The sequence below is a fragment of the Siniperca chuatsi genome, linkage group LG6, assembly GCF_020085105.1.
Source record: "Siniperca chuatsi isolate FFG_IHB_CAS linkage group LG6, ASM2008510v1, whole genome shotgun sequence".
NCBI lineage: Eukaryota > Metazoa > Chordata > Actinopteri > Centrarchiformes > Sinipercidae > Siniperca > Siniperca chuatsi.
The window spans coordinates 22583809-22604459 of NC_058047.1; the positions used below are offsets into that span (position 1 = coordinate 22583809).

General features: G+C 42.1%; 1 protein-coding gene across 11 annotated transcripts; it reads left to right on the forward strand.

Annotated features, from left to right (window-relative positions):
• The first annotated feature begins 234 nt into the window (after positions 1-234).
• On the forward strand, positions 235-20457 carry dnm3a (dynamin 3a). Of its 11 annotated transcripts, none has more exons than XM_044198249.1 (22): positions 250-676; positions 771-994; positions 2932-3005; positions 3410-3559; positions 3675-3878; positions 4108-4206; positions 5113-5273; positions 5378-5520; positions 5632-5767; positions 5941-6008; positions 6148-6286; positions 6387-6473; positions 6589-6659; positions 6744-6804; positions 7682-7708; positions 8474-8587; positions 13059-13168; positions 16894-17005; positions 17649-17810; positions 18095-18318; positions 18426-18590; positions 20086-20457. In XM_044198249.1, exons 2-22 carry the CDS (start codon positions 834-836, stop codon positions 20117-20119), a joined length of 2502 nt encoding a protein of 833 aa, XP_044054184.1. In that variant the 5' UTR covers positions 250-676; positions 771-833; the 3' UTR covers positions 20120-20457. The 11 variants fall into 11 exon arrangements, 9 of the variants coding, with proteins under 9 accessions (XP_044054192.1, XP_044054191.1, XP_044054188.1 ...); XM_044198250.1 differs by having other exon boundaries at positions 250-654; XM_044198248.1 differs by having other exon boundaries at positions 250-562.
• Positions 20458-20651: the final 194 nt, after the last annotated feature.

The following is a 20651-nucleotide window of genomic DNA, read 5'->3' on the forward strand; positions in this document are numbered from 1 at the left end:
GGTGGAAATTAATTCCCTGTGCTGTTAGATATTTGAACGTGGGTTACTGTTAACTGCATTATTTCACCATTTAAATGTAGCCTTCAGTTTCTATTTGACTTGCTTCGGGTTTCCAGTGTACTACACGGTGCACACTCCCTCATTGCCAAAGAATGCAGCAGTGTTATTTACAGTAGATGAATCTTGTTGCAGTATTTGTAGGGCTGCAGCGGAGCCCTACCCAGTGTGGGTAGGTTTCAAATAGCTGGCGGTTAGAGGAGTGAATGCTTGCTTGGTGTGTGATATGTCAGGGTACTTTCATAATGGGTCGCGAAGTTTGTCTATCTTTTCCATAAGGGGGTTGCCGAGTTAATGTGCTGATTACCGCGCATGCGCACAAAACTTGATTCCGTTAGCTGTCAGAGGAGGAGGTTTTCCTCTTGTCCATGGACCAGACTCAGCGCAGCGACCAGCGGCTAGCTTCTTAAATGTATTCAGAGTGTAAGGAAAACAAAACACTACGAACTTTTGGTGTTTTAAAACAACAAGAATGTCTATAGCGAGCTGTTTTCGAAGACTTGAGGTTTGTGAGAACTTGGACACTATAGTCTTTACCAGGCGCACTAACGGTAACGTAAGTTACTAACGGCTGTTAAAGTGGCGGACCTTTAAAAGGTGGCACCGTCCTTCAAGAAGAGTAATTATTTTTAGTTTTTGTACATATCCGTAATGAAAATAGTATAACTGTAAGTAACCATGAACTATGGTATCTACTCTATCGACTAATGTAGCCTAGAGCCGGAGTAGCACAGGATTTAAAGGAGCTGGACAGGTAGCCCGGTTGCTCCGTTGCGATGGGCAACCGCGGGATGGAGGATCTGATCCCGCTGGTCAACCGCCTACAAAATGCCCTGGGCAGCGTGGGACAGAGCTGCAGCCTCCACCTGCCGCAGATCGCTGTGGTGGGCGGCCAGAGCTCAGGCAAGAGCTCCGTCCTGGAAAACTTTGTGGGCAGGTAAGCCCCTCACAGTGAACTGTGAATGTACTGTAGCCTACAGCAGTGGACATTATCAACTTACACAGTCCCTTTTAACTGCACTTACTCTAGGTGGATAAGATTTATATATATATATATATATATATATATATATATATATATATATATATATATATATATATATATATATATAATAAAGCACACCTTATCTAGGGGTTATAGATGGTTAGTAATGTCTTATTAATATTAATAAATAATTTAGCGATGAGAACAGCTTGGTTTTCCAGGTTGGAAATAATCCCTTTGACTGTTACCTGTCCTGGACCACAATCCATAAACAACAAACAACGTATATAACATGGCTAGAAACAGTTTTTATTAATGGGTTACAACATTTATAACTGCATTATTACCAAATACAAATAATTAACACCTGCCATCAGTATTGTTCACAACCTGGCAATCCAAAAAATGTTTTCATTAAAGACTTATAACTAATCTTGAAAACAGTAGTACATTATTTACTAACCATTAATAAAGCCATTAGTTACACCCATAAATTACAAAGACTGTATGTTAAGTACTGTATATGTCTTTATATACACTCTGGTTAAAACTTACAAACCCTTTCTTCTTCACCCTAAATGACCTATTAAAAAGTATTATGTAATTTGACCTGGCTAATTCTAATAAAATCCTTTAAAACGTATGAATTACTATCAGTCCAAATAAAGTGTTACTGTGCTATTTGCTTGTATTGCTAAAAGTAAAGCCATGGCAACTGTGATTCAGGGGCTGGGACATGCTTAATACACAAGGATCAGTGTTCCACTGAATTGAAACCAGGACTTCAGGCAACTACTGTAAACAATTAGACGCACTGTTAAAATCTCTGTGTCCACCCAGCACTAGTGATAGGGCTAGAGTTGCCAGTCTGAAGTGGTGGATGCCGGAGGTGGCAGTGTCTGTATGACAGTAGCCAGTACAGCACCTTATCTCAGTGACGGACTGCGTTGGTGTCGATGATCGGGAGGAGATTAACGTTGCTCCTGAGTAATGGCATCAGCATTTTTTTAATTATCCTACAAGTCCTTTAGTCACCCAAAACTGAGCTGAACAGAGGTTTGTTGAATTCACTTCATTTTAGTCTGACCTTTAGCTTATTTCAAGGGCCTTAAAATAATGTGCCCTACTCATGAATAGCAGGGTTGTTTGTATAAAGTTTAAATGCAATTGAGACAGTTTTGTTTGTGATGAGGAGAGTAAGTACTTCCATCCTGTCAGAAAATAATGCTGGTGAGTAAGTCAGTAGTTTCGTAGTTTCAGCACAGTGGAGCTCTGTTAACTAAAGGAGACGTATGAATTGTCCACAGCAGTAGGCCATCCAGGTCAGAATGTGTGGCGTGTAACTATCGAAGGCTGTTAATGCTTGCTTTCCTGAGTGTGTATTGATATTTTATCACACACCTCAGTTCTTTGTCTCATGACTATGTTATAACACCCCTTTTGTGGGGGACTGGTAGCCATCTGGGACAGGATGCAGTAAAACAAACTTCCTGAATCTGGTTTTAATAGGAAAGAGAAGGATTATTTTTTACCCTGTCTATCCTGTTTCCTTATAGTTAACAGTACGTTTAGCTTTAAGTCTTTCTAAATCTGGTAGGGCTCATCATATGGCAAAGATTTTCTCTGCCTTCCTTATCAAGTTGCTGATATTCTCAATAGTATGGCAACTAAAATAAAACTAATGTACAGCTGACTGTTAGTGCTCACAATGCTTTACTAGGCATTATTAGCAAGTTATGTGTAGTTTTAGTGTAATGGTCTTATCTGTGCATGTACAATATGTGTGTGTCAAGCTAATGTTTCAGACTAAGATGCAAGTTTGCATTGACATCAAATGCAGCGGCAGTGTGTGTATATCCTTCTCCAATTCAGTCTTTCTTCTCCAACAGAGACTTCCTTCCACGGGGTTCAGGAATTGTCACTCGCAGACCTTTAATCCTCCAGCTGCTTAGTGCTAACACAGGTAGGTAAGACACACTCATATTCACTCATGCAGCTTGTGCATTGTCATTCTTAAGCTTGTGTTTAAAGCGGCCACCAGATGGCAGTATGATATTTTATAATGGCTGAGCCTGACTGGTGGGACAGTGCTGGAATTGTCATCTTATGGTCAGAACATTTAGATTGTGTCCTGTATTTTTTAGCCCTCAAACAATCTTAAATGGCTTTTAGAAACTTGCCGGAAGAGTACAATTACAAATAAACTTGACTTAATTACAATAGCATTTATGTTTCCTTCTATATTATACTGTGCCCTTGTGGCCTGACTCACAAATTTTGATGCACTGGATGAGTTTGATATTCCAAAGATCCTCCAAAATTATGATCACATTATGAATCTATCATTGTTTTTTTTTTTCTTTCCAGAGTACGGTGAATTTCTCCATTGTAAGGGAAAGAAGTTCACAGACTTTGATGAGATCCGCAAGGAGATCGAGGCAGAGACACGCAGACTCACAGGATCCAATAAAGGCATCTCTCCTGTCCCCATCAACCTACGGATTTATTCACCACACGGTAACACAGTGTGTATTTGGGTGTGTTTGACATGACATATCCATTCACGCAAAGTTTATTTCTCTGATGAATGGACCTGTGTGCTTATTTGTACTCTGCGTGTGTGTGTTTGCAGTGTTGAACCTGACTCTTGTGGACCTGCCTGGCATCACCAAGGTGCCTGTAGGCGACCAGCCAACAGACATAGAGTACCAGATACGAGACATGATCATGCAGTTCATCTGTAAGGAAAACTGTCTCATCCTGGCTGTCACGCCAGCCAACACTGACCTGGCCAACTCTGATGCACTCAAACTGGCCAAAGATGTTGACCCACATGGTAAGCTACATGTGTGGTGGGCTTGTATAGTCTGTGGGGTTTTATTATGTACTCAGAAAATGGCTCTACACCCTGATGTCTTTATGGGGATTAATTATCACATTATTATAATGAAAGTGTTTATGTCTAAAAGGTTGAAGGGGTTGTCATATATTATTCATACTTCCACAGAATTTGAAATCATATTTGGAGGCTATAAAATTTCCTCTATTTTTCATCTTTCTTTCAGGCCAGCGTACAATTGGTGTAATTACTAAGCTGGACCTGATGGATGAAGGAACAGATGCCCGGGAAATACTAGAGAACAGGTTGCTTCCACTACGCAGAGGTGTGCTGCTTGTGTCTGTGGGCATGTGTGTGTGCACGTGTGCTTGTGTGTGTTCAGCCACCTAGCAGTAAAGTAGTCACACTGCAGTGGAGGCTCTTCGGAGAGGACTGACATTATGATTGTGTCTGTTATCAGCAGCCAGAGGCTTGGTCTCGGTCCAGCTCTCATTCCCTTCTGTTTTTTTTCCCTCTTTCTCTCCATCTGACTCTTTCTTTCTGTCTCCTTTGTTCACTATCTTTCTGTTTATCCATGTACAGTATCTCTTTAGCTTGTGCCATGTGTTGAAAGATGGTCTTGCACTTTGTATGACATCACAGTAGTACCACTGAGTGTGTCTGCACATTTGTTCTTGTGTGTATGTATACGAGAGAAAGAAAGGGAGACAGAGATGATATTAATGCCTAGTAAAAGTGTGTGTGTGTGTGTGTGTGTGTGAGAGTAAGAGAGAGAGAGAGGCAGGGAAAAAAGGCAAGGCAGGGAGCTCCTGTGACAGTGTACAGACTGAGTAAAGCACCACCAGGTGCTAGCTCCTTCATGCTTGTCCTACAGTGCTAATGCATTAGCCATGGAAGCCCACTGAAATAACCGCCCTAGTCGCAGCATAGAGCTGAAGCATTAGATATGGAGTCTGGCGCTATTACATCTATTACTGTACTAAATAGGGGATTTGGCTCGCTTTATACCACATGCTCTGCTGTTGCACAAACATATTCATTTCCTGCTTGTATGCTACAGTCTAAATGGAACAAATGGTGGTCTGGGAAGAGTTCCCAAGGACACGTCAGAAAATGCAAGTTGAATCTGTCTTACATCAGAGTCCTTGATTGTTCCTTTAATCTGTTGCACATTGTCTTCTTTACAATGATCACATGCTCTTCATTTCCCTTCTCATCTCTTCCTCCCCAGGTTACATAGGGGTGGTGAACCGGAGTCAGAAGGACATTGATGGGAAAAAGGATATTAAGGCAGCTCTGCTTGCAGAGCAGAAGTTCTTCCTGTCCCATCCGGCCTACAAACACATGGCTGAAAGCATGGGCACCCCATATTTACAAAGAATGCTTAACCAGGTTAAAAATGCATGTACACACACACACGCACACACACACACCCACACACACAGAAAGAAGTAAATTTATGAATATGTATTGTTACTGATAATGTTTGTTTGCAGCAACTGACAAACCACATCCGGGACACACTGCCAGCCTTCCGTAGCCGTCTGCAGAGCCAGCTTCTGGCCTTGAACAAAGAGGCTGAAGAGTACAGACAGTACAGTCCTGATGACTCTGCACGCAGGACCAAGACACTGCTACAGTGAGTCAGTCAATCATTCTGGATGTGTGTGTGTGTGTGTGTGTACCCATTTATTGTTATTATTATTTATATGTCAGTGTTTCTTCTGGTCTGCATGTTTCTGTCTTCCAGGTTAGTTCAGCGCTTGGCTGTTGACTTTGAGAAGCTAATCGAGGGCTCAGGTGACAAAGTAGACACCGTTAATCTGTCAGGCGGTGCTAGGATCAACCGAATCTTCCACGAGCGCTTCCCCTATGAACTGGTGAAGGTGCGTGTGTGTGATTCTGTATATGATTTTTGCTTGTATTTGTGCATATGTAGTGCTTGTCATATAGTAGCTCCATGAATACTGTATGAGCATCAATAATTGTGATTCTAAATTGTAATGCTCCTCAGCCAAGTGCTCGACTCTGACTGACAATGTACTGTGTTTGTCTTCAGATTAAGTCTGATGAGAAGAAGATGCGGCGGGAGATCAACTATGCCATCAGAAACATCCATGGTGTCAGGTGTAGTATAGTGTTCTGAGAAAATACTAAATGCCTGTCAAATGCTTTTTAGATCATTTACATTTTTTGTTTGCTGCAGCCAATCGACCTTTTTGTTTTGTTTTGTTCGTTTCCTCCATCTGCCTCTCTTTCCCTATAGGACGGGTCTGTTCACTCCTGACATGGCCTTTGAAGCCATAGTGAAGAAACAGATATCAAGTCTAAAGGGGCCGTGTATTAAATTTGTTGACATGGTCAGTCAAGAACTAATCACCACTGTGTACCAGTGTATCAACAAGGTATAAATGTGTGTGTGTCATATACTTGTGCGATGTACTGTACATTTCAGGGTGTCAAAACTGTCTAATATCTGACTCCTGGTCTGTTATCTCTCTATAGCTCAGTTCCTTTCCCAAACTGCAAGATGAGACAGAGAGAATTGTAACCACTGAAATACAACAGCAAGAGAGTAAATGCAGGGACCAGGTCATTCACACACAGTTGGACATTGCATTCACAAATTAGTTTTAGATAACTCTACTGGATTGTTAAGCTTTGTGTGGGTCTGTTTCTGTGGTTAATGTATGTCTGCTCTGTTCAGGTCTTGTTGCTCATTGACATACAGCTTGCCTACATAAATACCAAACATGAGGATTTCATTGGCTTCACTAAGTGAGTAACCTCATGGGTTTTAAACTATAAAATTGACTGTAAATTCTAACAGCATAAATAACATGAGCTCTTCCTCTCTCTCAGTGCCCAGCAGGCGTACAACCAAAGCAATAAGAAGAGTGTTGCAGGGATGGCAAGAAACCAGGTGAGACTTTCAGTACAAATGCATTCAATTTCAGATGGTGATCGCAACAAACGGTCAGTCTGTCTGTTGATCAGATGGCCAGCCCATTGGTCCATCCCTCCAACATTTTGTTCAGAGTAAAAAAATTCATGATCCCCAGAGGATGCATCTGAAAGACTTTTGATCTACAGTAGTGTCACCAGAAGGTTTAACTGCCAACTAAATAACCCAATGATATCCCAAAATCTCATTACAAAGACCCTTGCTTTAGCACTATCACTCTTAGGCCAAAAATAAGGCTGGCTATACACTTTCAGTCTTGTTTACCCTTCAGAATCAGAATCATCTTTGTCACTTTTAATCAAAACAAACCTATGTATATATTTGTGCATGACAGTGTGCTCCTCACTCAAAAATGCCAATGGTTCTTTGCAGTGCAAAATTTGAGTGTGCATGGCTATGACCTCAATTCTTCCCATCCATCTTACATTTTGTCTTTTTATTTTCAGTGATGTCACGTGCCATCTGTTATGCATTAATCAGCATTCATAGCTGCAGATAAATGGGAGATTTTTGGGATTTTACTGAATGAGATATGTTTTGTAACATAATATTTATGTGACACATTTGAATACAGGAATAATTAAAAACACAATCCCAGTATGATTGTTTTTAGTAAGGGACCTTGATGTATGATGATGCTTGTTGACCAGCAGTATTTTTTGACCACAGTTTAAAAAATATAAATAAATTGTCAGTTATTTACACAATCTCTCATGTTGCTTTGATAGTAGTTAACTATTAAATGAACAATATCAGTGTCATCCCCAAAAAACCTAATATAATGAAAAAAACATTTCATCTTAATTTTGCTCCTTTATCTCCTGTTTTTCTCCAGGGTGTGGCCCCTCTTTCAACTCTAATAGTAGGAGACCACTCTCTTTAATCCTGCTCACTCACTGCTGCCTCTACTGGAAATATTTCTGTGCAGGATTCAAGCTTAAGGGTTGTGGGTTGGCATGCTACCAATGGCAGCAAACATGGCAAAATGGCGTGTTGTAGCTTTATTAATCATGTTTTTCATCATCTGCAACTGATACAATTCTAAACTCTTTTCCTCTCTGTTACAGTTTGCAGTATTTCTCTCTCTCTCTCAACCCAATCATCTTTACCTTCTGCAGTTCCACTGCTCCATAAATATGTGCAGTTAATATTGTCCTACTCGGCGGGATATGTCTTTTCTTGGTATCTTTATGTCATCTCATACTTCCTGTTCCCTTATTCATCACACATCTGTCTTACAGTCTCTTCCATCCTGTTTTTATCTCCAAATGTGTTTGCTTACTTTTGTTTCTATGCTTACTTTATATGTTTACCTGTGCATCTAGTCTTCACTTTGACCACTTATGTCCACTGGTGGTCAGTGAAATGTTTTGGTGATTGCCCCATGGCTGCATAATCTGTATCATATATCTCACAAATACAAAAATCTTGTTTTCTCTCCAGTGTCAACTGTTTCTGACATTTACTCTTATTTTCATCAGTAAGGTCCACTCTCATTGTGCGACCTGCTTTGCGCACCTTCATAGGAGTTATACCTTGCTATCTAATTTTCCATAAACCTGTCCTCTGAATGCCATTGTGACGTCAGTCCTGCCATCTGAGCTCCTTACCCTTGGCTGTTGTGCAGGTCGTACGCAAGGGCTGGCTGACCATCAGTAACATCGGCATCATGAAAGGTGGAGCCAAGGAATACTGGTTTATTCTCACTGCAGAAAGCCTGTCCTGGTTCAAGGATGATGAGGTGAGGCATTCATACTCACAATCATGCTTGAAACAAATAGATTACATCAAGACTAAGACAAGAAAATAGTGAAGTTAAAACACAGCAGTACACTGAAGTCATCACAACTTTATTAACACATATCTCAGCTTGAAACAGCACGTTAATTGGGAAGTTGAGAGATAATTAAGTAGAAGGGAAAATATCTCATCTGTTGATATTGTTGTCATCGTTCCAGTCAAGTCCATGCAGTTTTACTGAAGTAAGTGGAAGAGTTAGTGGCCCTCTGTTCTGATGTCAGTGGGGCTGCCATCTGTCTGCCTGTCTGTGCCTGCTGTACAGGAGCAGAAGGTCTGCACAGCAAGTGTAGACAGGCAGACACACCACAACAGTCTCATCCTGTCACAATTGATGTCATGGGAAGAGGGAAGGGCAGAGTACAGGAAGTGAGATCAGAACACAAGTTATTGTTCTTGGTAACCGCACTAAAATGGCTCGAAGGCCGTGTTGTTGCTAAAGCTAAACAGACGGGCCCTCTATGGACGCTTTGAGACATATGACACCAATAAACGCATAACTTAAAGAGCATCTTTAACCTTTTTCTCTGTCCAGCTAACAGTTTTCTTTGCTTTTCTCTACTGCCACCTGGACCCCCTTCCCATTTGTCCCGCTCTCCGCTCACTCTTCCCCTTACTCCCCCTTTTCTTCCTCTTCTGGGAGTTCAGGCATTTGGAGCGGCTCACTCTGACACAGCTGGAGCTGCCCCAAGCCAAACTGAGACACACAGACATGCACGCACAAACACACACAGTGGGACAGAGTTGTATATACAGTGTACAGTACACATGCAGAGTCTGATGTAAACAAACTGGCATGCAAATAGTGGAGAAAAATATACACTCACTCAGACAGACACACAGTCACTTTTCAGATTAACACTGTATCGCTTGAACGCAGAGTTCCCAGACGCAGCCCCAGGCATGCATATTGTACACACACAGTGTTATAGGGTTACAAATCAACTCACACATACACACAGACTTAGCACATCTGAGACAAATAATACAAATATCTGTTGACCACATCAGAGCAACAAACTTTGGCTGTCTGCAGATCAGGATAAGATACGTATGTTTCACTACAAGGATCAAAGCCAATATGAAAGTCTAAACCTTTTCAATTAATTTTGGTTCGGTTGGACTAGTCATTGTTTAACTCTTGCGTCTCCTCACTACGTTGGAAGGGTTATCAGTTGTGGTTGGAAGGCCTGAGTGCAATGTCAGTCACCCATATTATCACAGAAGATCATATCCACTGCCTTTCCACATGCATCTGTGTATCACACTAGCCAAGCTTCTGCTTCTTCTCTCTTGCAGTTCCCGCTCTCGCTTTCCCCACCCACACTACCTCCACAGACATTTTCTACCACTGCTGCCCCCCCCTTTTTTTATTTTCTCTTTCTTTACCTCTGTTGCCTTTTCCTCCTCCTTTCTCTCCTTCACTCTGTCTGCCTCTCTCTTTCTCTCTCACTGTCTCCCCCTCTTTCTCTCTCTCCCCCTTTCTGTGGTTGGCAGTCTCCCTGGGACTGTGCACATTCCTGGCTGGAAAATCTGAAGCTTTGTCCAAACACCAGCTTCCAAGATCTGCCCAGAGAAATCCCACATGGCTGTTTCTACACTGCAGACCTCCCCTTTTGACTCCCCCTCTCTCGTCTCAACTCCTCCACAGTCTCGCTCACAAATACCCCCCCCAACCTCACCTCTCCATCCCTGTGTAGATTGCTTATATACGCTCCAATTTTTTAACATCTTTAAGGCTGTATGTCCTTTCTGTGTACCACAACAATCGTACCCTCATAATGACCTCATACTGAGAGTGCAGCATAATAGTTCAGAGTTTAATCTCCACAGCACACTGAACAGACAGACATACATTCCTTCACCCCTCGACTGCCAGGGCTCCACCAGGCAGCCTGAAGAAAAACAGATGGCTCATGCCTATACACTTAATCTACATGTCCCCCTCTGTGTGTAGGTGTGTGTGAGGCCTGTTTCAAATCTCAAATCCATTAGTCTACAGGAAGAGGAGACACAGCTTCAGACACAGCAGCTCTGATGTATGATACTCCAAGACCACCCTGACACCACTGGGAATATGACACACACACACACACACACACACACACACACACACACACACACACACACACACGCATGCATATACAAATAGTGCCATGATGTCTGTGAACACAAGAGTTAGCATATTGCGACACAAATGCACATGCAGAAACTCAAAATACCCTATGAGAGGCACTCTGGGAAAAAAATTGTTTAGAGCTTCTCTTCAATGAATGTGTGTAAAAGAAGCTCAATGAATTAGCTAGTTTATAGCCTTAAATATTGGTAAAACAACAGTCAGTCACAAGTTAAAGCTTCTCTTGCTTGAATGTGCTGCATTTAACTTTTCTGCCGTGAACAAATGTATCACTCGCCATTAACAAAGATAATTAATTCAAGGCGATAAATACTACAAAATGGATGTCATTTTGCTTGACTTAATATACAGTTATTGACTGCATTTTGAAGAGTTGAAAGCTGGTGATAGCGTATGCACATGTAAAGGCATTTGCACCAATTCAAGCAAGAAACATCAGAGAATATTAGACCCTAGATTCGCTTCAGCATAGAGCACATGCAAGTTTTCATGTTGTCCTGAGTCTTGCTGCTGAAGCACTTCCTTGCACAGTCTAACCAATGTGCAGACTACTGTACACCAGTAAGATCCTGAACAGGTAGTCTGAACACTGGGATGACGGAGCAGGACCCTTTCTCACTTTCTCTCCTCTTCTGCCTCCTTTTCCCACTCTGGTTGTTTGCTAGCAATCTTGCCCGTGGCGGAGAGGAGTCGGCAAAAGGTTTCCTCTGTTATTTTCTTCTTTCTTATCCTGTCTCTGTGTTGGGTCGCAAGGCGAGGGATCTCGCACACATCAGACATCCACTCCTTTGGGTGTCCCTCCTCCAGAGATGTTAGGGTAGCTTGAGCTGGGCGTCTGCAGGGCTGTGTCCCGGTGTAGTATCCAGTCTTGACGTGGCACATTTACTCATTCAGCTCGGGATCTGCCTGTTCACTCGGCATAAGGAAATTCGGGGAGTGAGAGAAGGAGAGAGAGTTAGGGAGGAACTTAGCAGCCATATAAGGGTTGATGGGACCCATGGGGAATCAACTTTGGAGTGGTCTGCAGTTTCTCCCCTCTTCTTCTGTACATTCTCTCTTGCTCTCTATGTTCTTCAACCCTTCCTCTTCTACTTTAGCAAAATTCACCTCCATCTATCCCTCTATCCACCTCTAACCCTCCTCTTCCTCTTCTCTACTTTCTATTTCTACCCCATCAGAGCAACCTATACTCTCTCCAGTCTCCTCCCCCTCTGTCTAAAGCGATCCCAGATGTTGCCGTATGAGTGCCAATCCCGTTCTGTCATTTTTTTTCAGCCTCTGTTACAGGAAGTGGGCCCCTTTGGAAAAAAGGAAAGAGGAACGAAGGAAGAGAGTCGTAGGGTTCAGGGGAGCACTGAGAGAGGGAAGACCAAAATGTACTACCAGCACACACACATCTCATACCACATGTGTGCATGTGCTCAAATGCAGGCGCACACACATGCATCCACACACACAGACAACATCCAGGATTTTTAGGACACCTCCTTTGCAGCCATGCTTAGTTCTCTTTTCTATGGTAGTCCCTTTTCTTTTTCATAATATTCCCTCTCTTTACCTCATCCAGGACTGTTCCTATAACCAACCTTTCTGGAAGCCCCCTTCTTAAAGGCTGAAAGAGGGAGCAGGCCGGGGAAGAGAGATGAGGGGGAAGGGCTTCACTTTAGGAGAAATGTTGTGTTAGAGCTTGAGTCTGAGTAATGACTTTCACATGTGAGCCCGGCCTCTCTCCCTCTTTTTTTCGTACTCCTTCTCTCATTCCCTCCCTCCCTGCTTCAGTTCTCTGTACCCTGCCTCCATACTGTTTGGTTCTCCTCACTCTGGCTGCTCCACTCCTCCAACTGTTCTCTGTCATTCATAAGTCCCTGTGGTGATGACAGACTATAGACTTATGGCATCTCTTCCCCCTTCTCTCTCCCTCTTCCACTGTCTCTCTTTCGCTAGTTAGTGGGTAGTTAATGTGAATCAGTCTGACAGGCAGGCACATCATCTGATATGAACTCAGATGCTCTGCTAGATGTGTTCCACATCTCCTGTTCGCCTGGCCTTCTGACACTTTTCCTTCTGCAGTTCAAGTCTCTTGGCCCCTTTTTCTTCTCTAGGGGCAGGCTGATAAATTTACTACCAGACTAAACTATTTTAGCTAAAGCCCCCAAGTGAACTGTCTTCAGTCTCTGTTGTTTTTTGCTATCAACACCTGTGTTACCTCTCTGTGATGTCATATTTTACTCTGCATACCTCTGTCAAACTTTATCTTTCTGTATTCTGTCTTTTCCAGGAAAAGGAGAAGAAGTACATGCTTCCTCTGGACAACTTAAAGCTCAGAGATGTGGAGAAGGGCTTCATGTCCAGCAAATTTGTCTTTGCTATCTTCAACACAGAGTTAAGGTGTGTGTGTGGCTGTGTAGCTGGAGGCCCGTGTTTGTGTATGTGCGTGAGTCCAAAAGGGGAGTTCTGTTCTTGTCACCTGCTTGCTGAAGTCGCCGTGATATTTTACAAGGGTGGACATGTCAGAGGAGGAAAGGGAGGAGATGTTAGAGTGGTGTTTTGTCCTTCCTTTGACCTTTTCCATTCAACTTTGCCACCGGAACTGAACGGATATCCAGTGGGTACTGCAGCGGGTGTAGTTTTTTTTTGCCTCCAAGTATATGCCAGGCTGTTGAGGGTAGGGCTGGGTTTGGGTTTGCTGGGTTTATGTGTGTGAAACAGATTGAGAAAGACAGAGAGACAAAGACAGAGCATAAGATAAAGAGAGAGAGAGAGAGAAAGAGAGTGTTTAGGAGCTGGAGCTGACCCAAGGCCTGGCTGATTGTACCAGAGCATGTGGGCTTTGTTTATAATTCTGTGCTATGCTGCATTCGGACACACAGTAGATTTGCGTGTGCATGTGTGTGTACGTGTGTGTATGTGCCAGTGTGTGTATAGACCACAGCATACCGACGGCAGGCTCATTAAGCAGCTAATCAAAGCCAGAGAGCTTGGATCAGAGATGAGGCTGCTCTTGTTTGGAAAGAATTGCTCGACTCACCACAAAAAGGAGGGAGAAAGAAGAATTGGAAGGGTTGAGAGGAGAAAGAAAGCGGGAGAAAGAGTATCAGAGCCATCGGCCAGGAATGTGTCAAAGTCTGTCCTGTGGCGCCCCCCCCCTTCCTGCACGTTCACTCTCCCTGTTTCTCTTTCTGTATTTGCGTGTGTGTGTGTGTGTGTGGCAGACATTGCAGTGGTTTTGTCCCTGTCTGACAGTAATCAAAAACCTCAGGAAACTCTTCAAATCTAAAGCAGTCAAGGCTCTGTGCAGAAATTCCTCAAGATGAGTGAAAAAACTCACACTGGCCACGAGCTGAGGAAAGGATAGCAAAGAGGATGAGAAAAAACAATGTTGATGTGACATTGAGAACAATTTGAATGCACGCTCGCTGGTGTATACGAATGTTAGTGTCCTAGTGTAATAGCACTCTAGTATTGTCATCGTTGGCCTGGCTCCCTGTTTGTTAGCCACCACGCCCTGACTTATTAGCCTCACCCATCCTAGCCTATTTCTTGATCTTTCTGTATAGCTCTGTGTTGCTGCAATCTATCCCCTTTTCTCATTCCTTTTCTGTTGTCTCTCTCATTCTCACACACACAAAGGTTTCACATATTTGAGGTTAATTGCTGTGTGTTCTGAATGTGAGAAGGGAACAACAAAAGGAGGAAAGAAACAACCGAGTGATTAAAGAAAAATGTTTAACAGATGGGCCATAGCCCGCTCCAGATCCTTTGCTTGTTTCTTACTTTGCTGTGCTCCCTCCACAGCCAAAGTACAGAGATGGTATGATGGTGTGAAGAGGGAAGTGAGAGGAAAGATGGAGGGGAAAGAGGAGCTTGAGAATGAAAAAAATGGAGAAAATAGATGATGGTGATAAGGGAATAAGTTGCAGTTAGGGAGGCCATGTCAAGCACAGCAGTTGGGGAGAAATAAATGAAACTGCTTTATTTTGTGTGTCTGTATCTGTGTGTGTGTATCTGCCTAGTTGCAAGTCCCTGTGTGTGTCTCTGTCCTTAACATTTGTGAGTCATTCTCTCTTTACATTCTTTTGGATTGTGTATACGATATTGCATTTAAAGGATTGCACCAAATTTTGGGAAGACTGGTGCAACCTGTTAAACCCTTTTTTCCATCAAGCACCTGTGTTCAATCTGTGGTTCCCAACGTGGGGGTGACTCTCGTGGGGCCCTTTTTACACAAAACCCAATGACCTGTGTTACCCCTGTATCAAGTCATTTACACGAGGCGGGAACCATATATTAGACCAGGCTGTGAAAATTGTTTTGTCAATAATTTTGTCCAAGACATGTTTTTAAATTTTAGTCTTTCTCTGCCCACAAAGTTAAAGAGAGTCTTAAAGCTTCCATTATTAAATCACACACAAACTCACCAACATAAGAAACATGTTTATTTTATATGAAGACATTTTTTGTACTTTGCTCTATAGTGCAAACCAAATAATGGAGCATGGAAGCTCTGACAAATAATTAATGACATTTTATTTTTCATTTAATTTCTAGCATTGTGCAGCATTTACAATGTACAATAGAAAGTAACAACAAGTAAGTTGTGTACAAAGTGGGTCAAGAACTGAGTGAAGAAGGGGTATTAAGAAATTAGAACACAAACACCAAAATCATCCATGTCGTATTGGTAAATGTTTTGCTCTGATGTCCTCTTTTAAGTACACTACACACTAACTGATAATAGGCGATTGGCATCATCTCAAGTAACAGCTCTCAAGATAAGTGATAATAAAACTGAGTGATACAACATGTGGCTGAGTCTGACAATGTTTTGCAGGGGAGACTTTTTTTTAGTACTACTAGGGACTACTTTCCTTTCTTCCCACAAGACGTGGAGCAAGACTTGTTTTGTTTCCACTGGAAGTGAACATAGTAAGAAAGAGGAGACAGCGCAGAGCTAAAAATGACTGAAGACATCATTGCTCAGCTGAAATGATCCCACACATTGTGACTAAAACTCTGGCTACCTCACCTACACTGAGTTCATAAAAGAAACAACATGTCATTACTAAAAGGTCGTAGTTCCTATTTTGGATAATGCTTGTCATATGTGACCATTCAGCACTGTGTATACGGTGTTACAACCTGTGGATGATTTTGATATGTGCTGTACTTTCGCATGGCATAAGTGAGGTAACCAATAGCCAGCCGTGTTTCCATCAAGGTATTTTATGTGCATTTTGAAGTATCACATTAAAAAAGGTAGATGGAAACGGCAAAATTCGGAAAAACAAAAAAGTTTTTACGCTCGCTTGAGGTGGTTTTTGCCTTTTTTGAAAAAGAGTTAAAGTGCTTAATGGGAGATGGAAACATCTTTTCCGAATAAGTTCAGACGAAGGGAACATTTAATTCACATGACTGATCAGCTGTTTCCGCTCCGAAGAGAAGAAGAAGATGAAGCAGTTTTCATCTTCCCAGATATTCCCCTTTTTTGAGAATGGTCTATCTGCAGTCTTGGAAACTACACGACACACCCACTTTACTACATGACACACCCCCTGAGATAACTTCCTGGATTAACACTTACTTTAACTCAAACCATGATCTTTTCCTAAGTATAACCAAGTAGTTTTTGTACCTAAACCTAAAAAAATTGCCCGCAGATAGACTTATTTTCCTTTTTCTTTCGTAGCTGGCCAAGGCAACGTCTTCTTCTCCTTCCTTCTTTCTTCTCATTCTTCTTCTTCTTCTTCTTCTTCTTCTTCCTTCTACTTGTACTTACTTCTACTTGTACCTTGTTTTTTACAGCCATGCATAACGTAGCCTATACTGCCAACTTCTGACGAAACTATGCTTTGCATAGCCTAGTTTATTCACTCCAAACCAGAAAACACGCCTATTTCGTATTTCTTTTGTACAACATTTTAAAAGTTCACTTCAAATTCTCTTGACAATTAGATGGAAACCCGACTCTAAGGTCAGTCTGCCCACAACTTGGTGTATTTGTTTAAGGTATGCAAGGTTATGTGTTTATTACTCTGTATTGTGGAAAGAGTGTTATTACTAGCTAGGAAGCGTAGTTTTTGGAAACATCTGACAGTATTGCACTGAATTTGCAGGAACGTGTATAAGGACTACAAATGCCTGGAGTTGGCCTGTAACTCTCAGGAGGAGTTGGACAGCTGGAAGGGTTCTCTGCTACAGGCCGGAGTCTACCCTGAGAAAGTCACCGTTAGTACTCTGACCCCTAATTCAACCTAATTAAACCCAACCCTGACCTTAGCTGTGGGGAGCTGCACCTGTCTGCACCTTACCTTTGTGTTGAATGCACACATAGCATTTGCTACTCTGGCCATAACCCTTTACCCCTCTCTCCATGTTCCCCTTTCTCTTCCCCTGCCAAAATGAAAAAAGCAAGTCCCCCACCCCTTCCATCTCGCTCTGTCGTTGGCTCTTAAGCACGGCATTCTTGGCCCATGATGTCACTACAATATGTGTGTATGTGTGTGCTTTCTAGTCTGTTTCTAATCAGCAGTTCCTCGTCCCTCACCCACTCCCCCCTTTTTTCTTCTGCCCACTCCTCCATACCTCCCTCTCTTGTGTTCCCTCTATTCTGCTCTCCTTGTTCCTATTACAGTGGCTCTACACTTCTTCTCATCACAAGCATACAATACATGACAATATATGGCGATATGGATAAGACCGATCTTTATTGCTTCACACATTTGTATTAGTATGAAGTTACCATCTGTGTTACCTCAGCAGTTACTGCAGCACATTATTACACTACACTAGACATCACTGGTTAAAAACACAGGAACAATCTGAACAGTTGCAGTTACTCCCAACTCCATCTTGTCTCTCTGTCACCCAGGTGGATGGGCAGGGAAATGGAGCTCCTGAAAACTTCACAGACCCCCAGCTGGAGCGTCAGGTGGAAACCATTCGTAACCTGGTTGACTCCTACATGAGCAACATCTATAAGACCATCAAGGACTTAATGCCAAAGACCATTATGCACCTCATGATCAACAGCGTAAGCTATCTAAACCAGACACTTTTTTAAAATAATTTTCCCTTTCTTTCTTTAAATTTTTGTCTTTCATCTGTTACCAGCCAAAAGCTCACTCACAACCCAGCAAGTATTTACCATTTGAGCATATTCCAGTGATTTGAAAAATAAATGAGACCATAGAAAAAAAAAAGATTTACACCACCCCTTTAAGAATTTAGAGTCATAATCCCAAATCAGAGTAAAATATCACTTTACAAAGTCTAACATTTTGACTTGTCACAGCTGTTTATAATCCTTCTCTGTAGGTGAAGGAGTTCATTAGCTCTGAGCTCCTGGCCCACCTCTACGCTCTGGGAGAATGCTCTGCGCTGATGGATGAGTCACCAGAGCAGCAGCAGCACAGGGAGGAAGTGCTCTGCAAACATGCTGCCCTGAAGGAGGCGCTCGCTGTCATTGGAAAGATCTCCAGCTCCACTTACACCACCCCTCTGCCTCCACCTGTAGACTCCTCCTGGATACAGCCCTCCAGGTACAGACATACAGACAAACAGTTAAACTACAGTGATGCATAGATGCATGCAGTCAACAAAACTGTACTACCTATGCCTGTCACTTAAGGTTTTCTTCTCCACCCAGCCTGACACTCCCTAAAAAGTCAGTGACCAGTGGCAAGCCAGTGTTTCATGGCCATGCTCCATCTGTTCCTCGGGTGCCCGCTCATACTGGACCCACTGCTTCCCCGAGTACTGATGGCCTTCAGCAGTTCGCTGGCCAACCCAACCGTGCTCCAAGTGTGCCAAGGTGACTCTGAAATCTGACCTGTTATATTAACAAACATGCACTGGCATATATGCATACACACAATCAAACCTTGCGCTACAGAGGCACGGGGGCAGAGGGAGTTGTTATTTGAGCTGGGTGGGGGTCTGCTGGAAAATGTGTTTCTCATATTCTCTTTCCCATCAGCCTCAGTAGACAGGACTTCTCTCTGTGCAGCTTTCTACTGGAGCCAGAGACAACAGGCTGAGCACTCTGTCAAGTTTTCATCTTTCTCTCTGTCCTTCATCCCCCCTTTTCCCTCTTTCTCCTAGCATGCATTTGTTTTATTGCCTTCCCCAGTTTCCCTCATGCAATAACGGTTATTTTTCCTTTCCCCCCTACTTCTTTTTCTTGTAGATTCCTTAACTTCTCTTTCATGGGTTCCTCCCCTGCTTTTGGCCTGTCTCTCCTTTTTCTCTCTGCCTCATTTCCTCTGTGCTCTCCAATGGTTCTTTAGGTTCTTTCCCGTATTCAGTCTCTCTCTTTCCTTTCCTGACTCTTTCCATCCGACCTTATGCCTTTTTTCCTTACCCAATCTCTCTCTCCCCTTATAGAAATACAGTACATGGGGCATGAGGGGTACTTCTATAAGCCTATTTTTTCTCCCCCATATTTATTCTCATCATTGTAAAACCTGTTGATACAACAGGCCAAGGATGGTGTAACAATCAAAATGTGCGGCATTGTGGCAAATTAAAAAAAATCTTGCCAAATACAGATAAAAAAAAAATATACATGGAAATTTGTGAGCAGGGAACTGTGAACCCTGAATCACGGTGCTGTAGTATTCACTAATAACCATTATTTCCTTACCTTTATTCACCAATTTTCTCTCTTCTTCTTTCAGACACTGCCAAACCCATATAATTCTCTATGTTGTAGTTTTTGCAAGTTTCCACATCTTTCATGACAAGCCTGTATTCCAAGGGTCAAAAATGAGGTTACACCATGGTTTTGTTTTTTAAAAACTGTTTACTGAATGGCCATCACAATTTTATAGCTGGAGTATATGGATAGTGGAGACATAGGCCTGTGTTTTAAATCTTTGCATTTGTTTGAATATTTTTTTTATTCATTTAGGATTAAAATGGCTGAAATGCTGGTATTTCTTTCCATTTAAAGCTTCGGTCTAAATCCTGACTGTTGTTATAACCCAGAGTAGAGCTAGCTGCTGCATAACTAGACTTATAGATTATGATGATGAGAGATCAGACATTAACTCTATAATCGATTTGTTAGGTCTACCATTAAAAAAAAGCTACAGTTGAAGACAGCACCTTCTGATCAAAGTTATCATGTCTTTCTCAAAACCATGCAAATGAAAGGTGGATAATGAAAACTTAATTTCAGCACCGGCTCTGTCAATAATACATAGATGGTAGTATACAGTCATTTTCTTAGGGTTTTAAGTGGGTGTTACTATTGTTCAATTATATTGAACCTTATAGTAATATCTTTGATCTGATCTTCTCTCCAGGAGGCATCCTCCAGCTATCCCAAATGTGAAATAATAGTCCTTTCTGCTCAGAACTCCATTACCCATCTACCCCGGTGATCCTTCCAGCTGCAGCTGACTGCTACCCAGAGACTGTGTGATGTTTAATCCAGCTGAAGCACTATGCTGGGCTTCTCTGTCTCCTCTGGGATCTGCTGTCTGCAAAATTCATGAGTCTTGAGCCTGTTTTGTACATAATATCATTGGCCATAAATATTGGAATGTGCTCGACTGTCTGCTGACTTTTCTCAAGTGTTGTAAATAAAATACCAATTTTGAGTTATTCTACTAAAAGAGAATATACACATGCACTATTTTTACTCTTTTTGAATAAACAGGGGGTTTATTTTTGAACATGTATCCTGATTTCTCATTATTTTAAAGTTTGATATGAAAGAAATATTATTTTCTTCGGCAGTCATCAATTTAATCACTTTAATACTGATTTTTGTCTCTATAGCATTTCCATTTAAATAAACCTTGACTCACCTCTGTAGCCAACAGCAGTGGTGTTTATCAGCGGTTTGCTAACTAAGATCCAAGGATGT